At 40.5% G+C, this 14,654-nt stretch overlaps 1 protein-coding gene across 2 annotated transcripts; it reads right to left on the reverse strand.

Moving 5' to 3' along the window:
* Positions 1–1,434: 1,434 nt before the first annotated feature.
* On the reverse strand, positions 1,435–14,649 carry LOC128260712 (phospholipid-transporting ATPase IF). 2 transcript variants are annotated; one of them, XM_052993917.1, is made up of 10 exons: positions 14,461–14,649; positions 9,874–10,081; positions 9,632–9,757; positions 8,187–8,733; positions 6,248–6,662; positions 5,418–6,178; positions 4,102–4,598; positions 2,660–3,473; positions 1,813–2,139; positions 1,435–1,754 (listed from the first exon to the last, which is right to left on the reverse strand). In XM_052993917.1, the coding sequence occupies exons 1-10, from the start codon at positions 14,494–14,496 to the stop codon at positions 1,541–1,543; spliced, it is 3,945 nt and encodes a 1,314-aa protein (XP_052849877.1). In that variant the 5' UTR covers positions 14,497–14,649; the 3' UTR covers positions 1,435–1,540. The 2 variants fall into 2 exon arrangements, with proteins under 2 accessions (XP_052849877.1, XP_052849876.1); XM_052993916.1 differs by lacking the exon at positions 14,461–14,649 and adding an exon at positions 11,810–12,217.
* Positions 14,650–14,654: the final 5 nt, after the last annotated feature.

Consider the following 14,654-nt stretch of genomic DNA (forward strand, 5'->3'; position numbering starts at 1 on the left):
GAATTCGTCTGTACCGCATTAACAAAAAATTGGCAAAACATATTAAAAATACCTTTTAGTCCTTCATTTTTTTTTAACTTATTATATTCTTGATCAAGACCAATCACCAGGTCGATTAGAACGTCAGAATCTCGGAAACTTTAAGAGCTAGACAGTTAAGCATGCAGATTCTAGTAATCCATACTCAAAACAATTTATTCCCAAAGTGGCTTCGTCCACTCTAACGCTCACAAATCGTGAATTCTTAAAAATACGCGGTATTTTTGGCTGTAATATATTTATTTGAAGAATATCTATTAAATCCAAACAAATTTTACAAGTCGAACAACTATGTTGGAAGCGTTATAAAATTAATATACCCAACCGCCAGACGGCGCTGTGGGGCTTGTTATACCCTTGCAGAGGGTATTATAATTTCAACCTCTCAGTTGTAAAGCTAGCTGGGTGTTAATGTACGTAGTAATAACTCGGAATAGCCGGGCCGGATAGGACAACTATATCATTGAACTCCGATGGGAACAATCGAAAAAAAAAATTCAAACAAATTATAGCTTTGCTAATTTTCAATTTATACGATTAAACTTTGAGATAGGACATTTATATCATATAACTCCGATGGGAACAATCGAAAAAAACTCAAACAAATTATAGCTTCGCTAATTTTCAATTTATACGATTAAACTTTGAGATCGTTTTCTATTTTTTGTAATTTTGGTTTTTGTTATTCAAATCGGGCAACGATGTCATATAGCTGCCAAGGGAACTTTCGAAAAACTCTGCGGGTATTTGACATAGCTTTATTCCTTTTAAGCATATACAACATCAAATCGAAATATAGTTGCTTAATAGAATATTAATTTTTTGTAATACCTGCAAGGGTATATAAACTAAGGCTTTCCGAAATGTGGCTTTCTTTCTTGTTTCTTAAGAAAATTGATGAACAGAGTCATCTTATAGTTGCAAAAATCAACCCAAGTGCTCTTTCTCGCTTTTTTTAGTTTGCTTATTACTCCAGGGCAGTAGCATAAGCAGGGGTTTGTCCAGAGGGGTTTTTCGTCAATCGAACTAGCCCCATCGTCTGGAAGAGATGTCTCCAAATCAAACCTGTTTCAAACAACGTTTGGCCTTGACTTTTTGGCTTTATTGAACAGCTCTTTATATTTACAAAAATCTTTTCAAACCAAGTTCAAACTAAAATCATAGCTCGAAGTCACAACAGCTTCGTCAATTTCAACCTAAGAGTGAGGTTTACAAAAATTGATCGTAATATCAAAGCAAATTAGAACAGAGAATCATCGAAATACTCTACAAATTTGTGACATCGACGGATTTTTCGGATAGATTTAGAACCTAACCGAAAAATTCCGAGATTTATGGACATTCCAGTATGGGTCGTAATATGTGCCTCTGATTTTTGATTTTTTTAAAGAAATAAAGGAAACAATAATCATTTTTCAACGAAATGTTTTTTATCTAACAAAAAAAAATACATAAAGCTAATAAATAAATAAGGGGTATAAAAACTATGGCCTAGCGTCGGTTACAAGTATGTGTCCTCGAGCTTTTCACGCATTTTAAGTTTTCGTTGTTTTCCAGGGAAAATACTGAAACTCTTGATCTCGAGCGCCCGTTGCAGCATTCGGATGGTGTAGTCGGGCACCAGGCAGGCCACGGAGGTCAACAGGATCCACAGCCAGACCGGCAGAGAGGCCAACAGGTTGTTGTAGGCCCAGTAGATGTCCGTGTCGTAGTCCCTGCAAAGGAATTTCTTATTGGAGTTGACCCATCGTTTCCCCATGCACATCCACTCACAGATTGATGACGTTGTAGATAACCGTCGTGATTATAAAGCCCAGAATGGAAATGACGATTGTGAATATGTACCAGAAGGACAGGTACATCGATTCCAGCCAAAGCTTGAGGTTCACCACTACCACCACTGTCCAGATGAGCAGCGTTCCGAAGCAGGAGAAGGCCACCGTCTGGCCGTAGTTCAGGATGACGTTGTTGTACGAGAAGAGGCAGAAGGCGAAGTAGAAAATGATGACTGCGTGGTAGATGGCGAACAACACCCACATGAGGAAGTACGGCCAGTGCAGCTGCTTGTTGTCCGTGTTCTTTTTGTAAAGCTGCGGCGTTCTGTTGAATTGGAATTGGATAAAACGCACAATACATTTAAATAATAGTAATTAAAGGCGGAATATAAAATAAGAGTCCTGCATGAATAAGTAGAGCATTTAAAAACAATTCAATTTGAAGCACAAAATGATTTTTACAACCTTCTTTATAAGTCACTTTGGAGATCGAATCAGATGAAGGACACTTTGTTAGACGATACGAGTCTTTGAATCATTCTAAGTTAGAATAATTCTGTGAAAATGATTTGACACAAACAATTTCTTGAGCACTGATGCACAATAGATACCTTTGTATACCTTTGACCCAACCATTAACCAATCTTAACAGTTTAAAGAAGAACAGGTTTTGAGACTGGAGCCCCGGATAAATCAACATTATGATTTATCCCAAGGGATTCAAGTGTTTGGGAAATGGAAACATTCTGTGAAAAGATTTCGCAACAGAATATTTCTCGACCATTGATTGATTCATGAAGGACCCTATTTCAGAGCCAGTCTAGACCCCTCAAGTTGGCACTCACCTCATCAACTTCTCCTCGGTGTACGGCTTCTCAGAGATGGCTATGAACAGGATGGGCAGCGAGGTGTATATCACATTGTACAAGGTGAGGAAGAGCGAGTCGTAGACGGAGGACGAGGAGAACAGGGTGTGGAACTGGAACAGGAACATGATGCCCATGAAGACGATGTTCTTGTAGAAGAAGTACAGGACCAGCAGGGACAGTCGGACACTGTGGTAGTGGCCGTGGACGAGGAGCAGCCGCTTCAGCATGCAGAACTTGGCGAAGGCGAAGTCCGCGCATCGCGCCGCCTGCCTGCCCTCGCGTCCCATGATCCCGATGCCCACGTGGGCCTCCTGGATCATGGACACGTCGTTGGCCCCGTCGCCGATGGAGGCCGTGTTGTAGTTCTCGTTGGAGGACTTGATCAGCGACACCACCTCGCTCTTCTGCAGCGGACTCAGGCGGCAGCACAGCACGGCCGTGCACTTGACGGCCACGTCCCGGAACTCGGAGCTGGCCTCCGCCAGGGCCACGCCCAGGCTCTTGCCGTCGATCAGCAGGGCGCACTCCTGGCCGATCCCGAAAATGATCTCCCTGTCCAGGGCGTTCAGGTGCAGCAGCATCTCCTCCCTGTTCTTGCAGTCGATGATGAAGTACTTCTTCGCGTCGGGCGGAATGTGCCCGCAGGACAGGGCTATGTTCAGGGCCGTCTCCACCTTGTCGCCCGTCAGCACCCAGATCTTAATGCCGGCAGCCTGCAGGGAAACCAACGTATCCGCCACGTCGTCCTGCAGTGCGTCCTCCACAGCTGTCGCTCCCAGCAGGTCAAGATCTTTCGGGGAATAGAAATCGAGAGCATATTGATTGCCAGCATAGAACGTAGGGGTGGTGAAACAAATACATAATACTCTAACCGTTTACAGTGGTAGATTGTGGTGTGCAAAAATGCACTTGTAAAGTTTACCCATACGATCAAAGTTAGAATAAATATGTTGATAAAAGGCAACAGTTTGTATGACACACTTTTAATCCAATGTGCCTTCAATGGAGCAAAGCCCATACTTTAAGTGGATTAGAGCAAGCCCTTAGAATTTTCATACATATTTGGACCACACTAAAGAACATAAAAAGTTCTAGTGAAGTAAGGCTTGTAATCTGTGTGGGAAAGCTGACATGAAGTCAACTGTTTAGTCCTTAAAGGGTCTGAACCGGAAAGGAATTCGGAGGGCTAAGCCTAAAAATGGAAAGTAGGCAACATTTTCTTCCTCATTTCGATTTGCCGACCGACAAATACTAACTAAACTATTGCCTGCAGACAAGAGTTTTCAGTGCATTTAGGTCTCAAAAACGCAAATAACTCCATGTTAGATTTAACATGACATTGAGAAATGCAGTGAGAAGATTTTTGAAAAGTACAGGTCATACGAAACCTGTTGAACAGTATGTGCCGCAATACTCACTGCTTTCGATCTTCGAGTAGCACTCCTCGCTGAGCTGCTTGCGATTCTCGAGAGAGCTGTTGGCCTGGCCCAGTTCGATGAGGAAGTCCTGGTACTCCTCCTCCGCAATCAGGCGTCGGGCAATGGCCAAAGTGCGGAGGCCGAGGCGAGCGAACTCGCTGATGTGGGCGTCCGTCTTGGAGACCAGCTGCGCCGAGCTGTTGGCGCACAGTGGGAAGACGTAGCTCTCGGCTCCCTTGGTGTAGATCCACTTCCTGCCCTCCGTGTCCCGGACAATGACGCTCATACGCTTGCGATCCGAGGTAAACTCCAGGACGTGGAGGCGCTGGAAGGTCTCCTCCTTGGGCTTCGCGAACGGTCGCTTGTAGTCCATGTGGGGTGGCACAATGCGCACTCGGAGGGTTTCGTCGTCGTCGCCCGTGTAGACCATGCCCAAATTAGCACAAGCCTCCACCAAAGCCTTCTCGTCCGGACTGGAAGCCTGATAGTCCAAGGTGCTGAAAACGGCGATTTACCTTTTATATCGATATTAAGAACTAAGTACCCTATTGTTAAATATATTGCCTACTGGTACGGTGGTCCAACGAAGCAAAAACAACAAACTAACTCTGTTAACAATGCGAATTGAGAAACAATGCCCCGTTTTCCTACAGAGAATATAGATGGCGTAGGTCAAGCTAGAAACCTTAGATGTAAAAACAGATATTTAAACTGCAAAAATCTTTTGAATGTTCTGCTGTCTTGTCGAAAAACCGAAAAGTTAAAGTAAAATGTAAGTAAATGTTACCAAACCAACCAAAGATAAGTCTTTAAAAATTTGTTCAAAGCAGGAACGCTATCGTCGAGTGCCACTAGGCTTACCAATTTCAAAATAAGTATGCACCTGAAAACAGCTAGAAGTGGCGCCATCTGCCGAACTACCATCTACAAGCTAAGAGCGATCAGCGCCCTCAACGCCTGATAACAGTTCTTTTGCTCTCTTCCGCTTTCTCTCTCTCTCTCTTTCTCTCTCTCGCTCTCTCTGTCTTATATATGAACTCCGTTTCCAAGACTTTAAAAATAATGGTTAAATTGGGAAAATGGTTAGTGGGTCAATAGATATGGATCGGATAAACACAAAGTGACATAGGGTGGAAACCCTTTTTCAACCAGTTACATACTTTTCGACAGATCCAATAAAGCACTTTACTCTACGAGTTAGGGTATAGCAACCATTCCTAAAACTTGAAAAGACTTTTCAACCAACTCAAGGCACCCCTGAATTTGAAAATCTCGGAACAACTTGGGGATTTTTAAATACCCTTCTGTTGACTTACAATATGAAATCGCGTATCTCATTCTTCCTGCGCTGCGACTCGGCGCGCACCAGAAAGGTGGGCTGTCTGGTGAAGGTGGGCGCGGCGTAGGACTCGCGGGAGGCTGTGCTCGTGGACCGGAAGAGGACGCTGGTGGGCGGGGTGCTGGCCGAAATCGGGTTGGAGAGGTAGGCGTTGGGCGCCCCATAGGAGTGGGCCCTCCGGTGGCCAGGGGCCTGCCCGTTTTGGGCCTCCCACGACTGGGGCAGATCCTTCTCTGAGGTAGAGCGGCGAAATTGCAGTGAAATGGGCCGATAGTTGGGGGCAGTTTGCATTGGATCCACCCCGCTGGAGGCCCCGTTCGGGTCAAGCGTCTGGCTGCCGTTCGTCTCGATAGCCGGTGCATTGTGCATCCGGTTGGAGCGGGCAAAGTTGGGACTCCTCTTGACCACCACCGGGCGCTTGCGACGCTCTATGCCGTAGCTATCGCTGGAGACCAACAGCGGATTGACATCGGACGAAACGGCCGTCGAATTGGCGCCATTGGGGTGGCCGGATAGCGAGCTCTCGATGGTGTGGCTCACATTGAGCTCGCTCTGCTGACTAGAGTTGTGGCTCTCCTCGGTGATGTCCGAGATGGAGTACATCTCCGGCGGACCCGTCTTGGCGGAGGCCAGCAACTCCTTCTTGGCGTTGCCCGCATCAGCCTCTTCCAGCGACCCGGAGGCCACCTGGACTGTGTGGCATATGGACAGGGCCTGGAAGAAGATGCGCTGGCTCGCCTGCAAGGTGGGACCAATTTAAGACGGGCTTAGGACAAAGCTATAGCTAACTGGGGACTATGCGCTTACACTAAACTTGTTTATGTCCAACAGGGCCTTGGTCTCCTCCTCCTCCAGACGCGTCTTCCTGAAGAGGAACTTGCTGCCGTCAATCGAGCACTGCTGAAAGTTCATCTCGTTCTTGGTCAGCGTGCCCGTCTTGTCCGAGAAGAGTATGTTGATCTGGCCCAACTCCTCGTTCAGATTCGACGTGTTCACCACGCAGGGCTGGTCGGTCTCCTTCTCGTAGAGCTCCAGGTCCCACTCCATGAACCAGCTGCCTATCACGCGCTGCAGCTCGATGGTCACGTACAGGGAGATGGGTATCAGGTAGTTGAACAGGATCAGGAAGGACAGGTAGTCCTGCAGGAACTGCTTCAAGCTGTAGCTGTCCGTCGCATCGCCCAGATATGTGAGCTTGGGAATCACAAACAGCTCGTTGTATCTGCGAAAAGAGGTGAGATGGTTGGACGATTTAGCTTATTGTACACATCTTGGAAGAGATCATAAAACCCTAAATGATTACACCTGACTTCATTTTGAACTTCCATAGCACAGTGCAACATTTATCAGGAATAACTTATGGGACCAAGTCTTAAAAGTTGCCGATGATCTGTGATTTTGCCAACTTGTCTCACACTAAGAGATTACGACTTCTAGTGTAGCCCATGAAAAATGATGCAATTTTCGGGAAATTTTTTAAAAGCAATTACTTGTTGGAATGTTAGTTACATTTTCAGCTATATTTTATTATCTTTTTTACAATTTTACAAAACAACGGAGCTATGTGCTGTCTTTCAAAGTGCCCAAAAAAAAGTACCCCAACTTTGGGCCAAACAAGTAGCTGAAACAATAAAAATTCAACAAAAAACTATATTGAATGTTTTTTTCTATACAATGACCTACAGTTTTAAAAAATATAAAAAATAAAAAAAAACCTGTTTCGAAAACTCAATTCTAATTTGAAGTCGATCGGTTCATTTCTCGTTGAGTTTTGATGGCAGCAGTTTTGAAAAATGTCGTTTTGAGAAAATCTCGTTTAATGTTTTAGATGGAGTGGTAGATACCTCTTTACAACGCTGCCATTCAAAACTATTCAAAATATGATCTTGCCGCTTTTACAGGATATTTTTAAAAGGGTATAAAAGTATATAATATAATATAGTATAATATATAGGGTATAAAAAGTATAAGCTCGCAGTTGTTCAGTTTATTTCAATATACTTCGAAATAAAGTAATGGTTTACCTACTATTTCAGAATTACGGTTCTCATACCCTTTAATTTAATTTAAAATTATTTTTTTAAATTTATGGAGTTTTGCCGTTGTATCTTTTATTTTTATCAACTTAAATGTGTGCTCAAAATAATTTTTTTGGCACGTTTATGTCACTTATTGCGAAATTGAAAGTATAAGAATTAAAACCCATAAAAAGTCGAACTTAAACAAATTCATATAAAAAGTGAAAAAAATTAATGTACCTATTAATATAATCATGGGTGTACTTCGATATATAGTAATGGTTTATTATTTCAGAACTACGGTTTAAATTTTGTTAAAATCGAAAAATAATGACCTGCCATAATTTAATGGAAAATCACCATAGCTTTAATGTTGTTAAGTTATAAGCATCGAAGTAGGAATGTTGTTGCTTAAAGGCATATTTAATTTTTGGAATAGCTGCAAAGGTGTATAAACTACTGCTGCCTGATTTCTATAAAATTGTCTTCCTTAAATAAATTAATGCTTCAAAGAAAGATCGGCCCGATTTGTAGCGATCGTTCCTATTTTATATACACTTTGGTAGGGATGCCACTGTTGGATAAGAAACTGTTCCTCAGGAGCTCAAAACACAGCTTAAGAAATCACACAATAAATCCTGGGCATATTTAGAACACCCATTTTAAGTGTACCACTAGGGGATCTTTTAGAGCTTTAGAAACCCTCATGGGAATGAAGCTCAGCTTACCTCTTCAGGAAGTAGAGCAAAGTGACTATCGCGATCAGGGCGACGAGGATGACGATCAGGAAGCGGTTGATGTAGATCTCGCTGGAGGCGTTCTTGTTGCGGGTGAGGCGACTGTTCAGCTGCAGCTTGGAGATCATGCCCGTGTAGACGGCGCACCCGATGACGCACTCCGTGTTCTTCACCCGCGACCCGCGCAGCAGCACATTCTCGGCGGACAGGGGCAGCACGCGTCCCTCGCCGCCCTTCAGCTCGATCTTGCCGTTGAAGCTGTAGAGGTCGGTGGTGGGGCTCTCGCACTCGATCATGCCCAGCTTGTGCATCTCCGGCAGGTCCACGGTGGGCAGGTCGCGCGGCACCATCAGGGTCTTCAGGTTGGACTCGCCGTCCAGGTTCGCCGTGGTGATGAAGCACTTCCCGTGCGGATCCGTGGACCGCAGCAGCACCAGATCGCACGGCACGTCGCAGTCCCGCTCGACGACGATGAGGTCTCCGCAGCAGACGTCCTCCGACTTGACTATGGCCTCCTTTCCGTCCCTGATGACCGTAACTGATTTGACAGAAAGCAAACTAGTTAGGAATGTAGGCTCACAAAAAGTATATTTCAAGTTTTCAGAAAACTATAATATTCTTGCTACTTTTCCCTCTCTGACAACGATAGCTGTTTTAACAAAAAGGGAACATTTAAAAAAATACATTTTTAAGTATTGACTATGCATAAATCGAACCTTAGATTGCCCGCTACAACGAAACAATATTTTTAAGTCCTGGCAGAAAATGTTATTATTTCAGTCAAAAGTTTGCAATGCAGTGAAGGAGACATTTCCGACCCTATGAAGTACATATTATATCTTTCCATGGCCGTCTGTCCGTATGTCTGTCCGAAAGTCTTATTTATATTTGCAGGTAGTACACAAGTCGGACGACGATACCATATGGTTCTCATGGGAACAATCGAAACACAAATGAAGACAAATTAGAAAGTGTTTACTACAGAATTACGGATTTAGTTTCGCTAACAACGATATTATATAGATGCCATAGTAACAATAGAAATGAAGTCGTCGTAATGAAAATTTCATTTTCTAATAGCTCCAATTAGTAGATTAATTTATGTATGCTTAATTTTTTTTAAACAAATGCCGTTTCTTACCTCTCGAGAAAACATTAATTTATCTTTAGTACAACTTATCTCAATTGGCCAATCCTTAGGAGCCAGCAATAAATATTTATTAAAAGATTTTAACGATTTGTAAGTAAGCCAAAAGCTTTTTGTTCAAATTATATTTTTCTGGACAAACTTGTAATATCTTTAAGAATAAGGCAAATTATTTATTGGCCATATAAATTTTATTTATTTTAGAGTAATTATGGCGAAAACTTTAAAAAGTTCATGAAAATGAGGGATTCATATGTTTACAAGTGTACTATTCCCAATATTTTCCCACCTGGTGAGGAATTGACCACGTTGTCAGTTCTGTATCGCAGGATATCTTCATATCCCTGCTTGGCGGCGGTGACGGCAATTACAAAAACGAGGGGTAGAAGCGAGGTCATCGGAGACACAGGACTATCTAAACATAAATAGAAATTTGAGCTTTGTGTTAAAAGAGCAATGTGCTTAATAAGTTGAAGAAGATTTAATATAATTATGTAATATAACTAATTTTAATTATATTTATTTACTCGCCTATTAAGAGGGATATTATTGTCATCACCAGAAAGTAGAAATTCGCAATTCTGCGAAATTGTTCCAATAGGTTTTGTGGCAGGAATGTGATCAATGTGTATTTCGTCGACTTGATTCGATTTTGGCCTTTTGGTCTTTTTTTCTTGACATCCTCAGGGCCTCCAATTTGTATTTGAAGCCAATCATTTATTGTACTAACTCTGGAGCCCTGAAAAAGAAGTGAATATCAAAAAGGTGAACGAGAGCCCATTGGAAAACATGGATCGAACAACAAATGGTACCCATGAAGATAAGAACAGGTATTATCAGACTATTTGTTCCTGGTATTGGCAGTGAGTAAGCTTCCACAATTGGACAGAGGTGTATTATTAACAACACTACATATAAATAGTCCGATTCACAAATATTACCAATAACAAAAAAACCAATTAAGGCTATAAATTTATGTAAGTTCTGAGTATCACTAAAACCTCATTCAATCGAATTCAGTTGGCAGAAATTTCAGTGACATACCCAAAATATTCATTAGTATCTATGATATTGTTTTCTGATCGACAAGACTATTTAATCTAAAATGGCATGGATAATAGGAAAATTTCCATGAATTTCCATAAAAGAAACCTGCAGTTAAAAGAAGAAACATTCATTAAATACGATTGTGAACTATTCTGTTGATCTTGAACCGAAAACAAACGAGAGCAGAGCTAGCTTGCTGATGTACAGAAATTTGATTTGAAGTGATTGGCAAGATTTTGGAAAGTAATCAGCGTGCACTGCGCGAATTTATTGCGTATAACCGAACGTAAGGGTAAGTTTGACTGCTATGAAATATAGCTATATGAAACCCATGGCTTAAAAATATCATATTAAGCAAAAAGCGGCAAACAAGAAAGCATAACCATTTTAACACGATAATTTCTATGGTGACTACACTCAAAAGAAATGTGTTTATTAATTTAAGAAAGATCGCCTTTGAATCAAAAAATTGTTATTAAATAGAGGTATCCTTAAACATACAAAAACATTTTTCTTGTTTTGAGCGGTGAAAATACCTTTGAAAATAGAACAACTTTTTTTAAAAACAAGAAATAAATTTATTAAATCGAGACAAACTTATTATAAGCTCAAGAAATGTTTTGGTAGAGAACTCTCCTTAAACACAAAGTAAAATTTATTAATAAAAAAAAATTGTTTATTAATTTACAGTCAATCAATTTGTAGTTGATAAGACGAGCGTTCGATTCCTAGGCTGGGCTATAATTATTATTTTCTTGTTTAATCATTTCTTAATGTTGTTATATGTATAGATTACAGCTTAAAAAAAAAACTTAAAAAAAAAAGAAAAATTATTTACAATTTACAATGTTATCGGCTTTATTAGATCTAAAGTATTTCAAGGTAGAAAATATCATTGAACTAAGAAAACAAATATATTTTTTTCGTTTCTTTCTTCTTTCTTGTTTTTAACAAGGTATATTTTGTCTAAATAAATTTACCTTTTTAATAAATATAGCATTTTTATTATTTCTAGTTCGAAATAAAATTCTCGGCTTTGGTAATTCAGTTTGAAATTCAATTTTATGTTTTTTGTTTAAGCTGCACCAAAAGTAGCAGTAAATTAATTTACGAAATACACAAATATTCTTGTTTTAAAGGCCTTTTCTACAAAAAATTCTTAATTTAAGAAATTTAATTTTGTTGTTTTAAGAAAACTATTTCTTGCTCTGCTCTCGTATTTGTAAGAAAATAATCATTAATAAAAATAAACTTTAACCTTCCCCTTCCCCTTTGGCAAAAAATCAATTGTGTTAACATATACAATTTTTCAAATCGGATAATTGTCAAAAAATAGAACTATAAGTGCTTGTATTTTGAAACGAGGTTGATCGAGTCGGGGCACTCGACCACACGGTTCTTTTGTAATTGACCCACACACCTTATGCCGGTTCCATAATAGTGCGTCCTTCAGATGGAACGATTCTTGGTCAGCCCACGCGGGCCTGCGATAGGATCCAGTCCGATCAATGCGTCGAAACCCGGTCAGATGGTCATGGCCAAAGAAATTCATTGTTCATCATTCTAGAACTGACGCATTTGGTAGCGGTATCACCACTGTCGCGCCAGATCATCTCTTAAAAACTTTCTACGGACCCGGGCCGGAAACTGATTTTTCCGGACAATGGAAACTTAAACGGCGATTCTCGTTTTCGCGTTTGGCGCAATCACACTTTTAAACACCTGCTTGTTTATGCTGTTACTGCTTCTTGGCTGTTGTTAATTATTGTATGTTTGTCGACCCAATAACGAATGCACAATAGAGCGGACCTTTTTTTTTTGTTGAAATCAGATAACCTAGCTGTGAAGTTATATGTTGTTGAGTTTAATAAATGTTTTCGAAGCCCAAAATGTATTTTTAAGTTTTAGCCGATAGGAATACCTATTTTTGTGCGTGCAAGATAGGATAAACATGAATATTACATTGAATATTTAATTTTGAGTGGCCAAAAGACAATGGCTAAGACGGTTATAAGTGCGACCTAACAAATAAGGTCCGCCCTAATGCCTATACCGACATATGTATATTTATCGACTTTTTCTCAGCACACTTAAATGTTCAACCTTAAAACGATGTTAAGTGGGCAATTTTAACACTTCAATTGAACAGTTCTATGATGCACGTCCACGACCATTACGGCAGATACATAGATAGATTTGTGGGCACTGTGTGTCGGTGCGTGGTACATATTTGCCTTCGTATTTGCATAGACATTATCTAATTGTGTTCGACTCTTTGTCACGTAATGGGAGCCCTAATAGGAGCCCAATCGTTGGCCCTGGCTAGCTCTGGTGTACACTCTTGACGAACTAGTCAATATCCTTCACTGTCCGGCTTCCACAAGCGAAAGCACGGAACCCACAGACAACAACACCAGATCGCGAGGGAACCGCGTGATGTGCGCCACTGAAAAGCCGTTCTCACACTGAGAACTTGGTCTGCATTCCCATTCCCATTCCCATACCCATACCCATACCTATTCCGATCCGATCCGATCCGTTACGATCCGATCCCATTCACAGCTTCAATATCGGTATGGGTCGTAGCGCCGCAGCTTCGGGCAATAAAAGCTCGAAACTTATTGACGTCGCAGTGCGAGTTTGCGATGTACCTACACACGGAGACGCTCTGGAACTAATAGGTTCAAAGTGCATAGTTAATTTGCCATGTTGTCAATTCGATGACGTCCCAAACCAAAAATCATAAAAACCAATTGTTTAAGAACTAGCTCTGACTTTTTGTACACGAGCGGTATTTGATTATGTTTTTGGGCAACAATGTTTGCTGATGTTTGCTGATGTTTGCTGATGTTTGCTGATGTTTGCTGATGTTTGCTCCAGTAAACCTACAAAGGGAGCTGCTTATTCTTATTGCAACTGTATTTTTTATTTTTCATATCCATAAAGAAGTCAATTCCGAAAGTTGTATGCTGGTTCTGCATAGACTGACCTACAGAAGTGCGTAGCATTTAAAATGACTGATTTCTGTTATTTCTAACCCTTAGTAATCCGATTTTGATAGAACTCTAGGAATATCTTAAGCTCCAACTCTCTAGCTCTTTTTCCCGGGAGCTGTATTTTCCATGAATCTGGTAAAAAAGAAAAAAAACAAAAAGATTGGGTCTAGCTATCTACTCACATAAACATGCCAATAAATAAAGTTGTTGACATCACTGGCGTGCAATGGAACTTGTTAAGAAGGTCCGGGGGTTTTTTTTTTATTTTTAGCGAAATTTAGGATAACAATAAAATGAATAACAATATAGATTTAGTTAACAGCTTGAAACGAACTCGATACTTATATTATGTGAAAATCGCCGTTCTTTGGCGTCAAAAGATTAATGTTTTCAAAATTTTTCTTTCAATGCATACAATGTTTTTTTACATTATTTAAATTTTCTAAAATTTATTTTTACTTTTGGGGGCCCGAACGTAGTGTGATTGCAAGAGATTACCTTTTAAAATATAACAACCATCTAAAACAAAAACTTTTTTTCATGAATTTGTTAACTTAGAAGTTAAAAAATAATAGGAAATCAATAAAAACGCATGCTTTGTTTTCTTTTTAACTAAGTGCAGTTAAACTCATGATGAGAACTTGGGTTCTAAATCAAAAGTTTGGCTACAATAGCTATTCTAGAATGAGTCATTAAATGCCAGTGGCTCTCTATCAATCAATTTCAAATGGAGAGCCCAAAATTTATGGAAAAACAACAATTACTCAGGGAGATTAAGGAAACGAAAAAAAAAATATTAGCAGGCTTTAATTGGAAACCTGGGATTTTAGACCAACCAAAGAAGTGTGTGCTAGTTTTTTAAGATTATGAAGTTTATCTACCTTCCGCCATCTATTTTACTCGCATATCGATAAACGACGTTCCCTTATACTTTATGCTTATCTCATACACATAAATTCACACTCACAAAATTACACTGAAGAAGGCATGTTTTTGCTGTGACATTATGCTTGGGGCAAATGGTCATTGTGGTTCCTGCTGGAGTTATACAATCGAATGCCGATTCGAAACTCACCCTTTTGCGAAGCAGACTTCCGAAGAACTTGCCCATGATGCTCCCTTGATTTTATCCACTGCGAATCCCAATGGGGTAAGGTCTTTCCGAGTTCATATAACCGATAGAATGGGGGACACTGCGGCACCGACTCGAAACAATAGCATAACTAAAACTGACCGATTTCTGTATCTCTCTAAAATACTTCGTTACCA

Source organism: Drosophila gunungcola (genome assembly GCF_025200985.1).
Source record: "Drosophila gunungcola strain Sukarami chromosome X unlocalized genomic scaffold, Dgunungcola_SK_2 000038F, whole genome shotgun sequence".
In the NCBI taxonomy this organism is placed as follows: Eukaryota; Metazoa; Arthropoda; class Insecta; order Diptera; family Drosophilidae; genus Drosophila; species Drosophila gunungcola.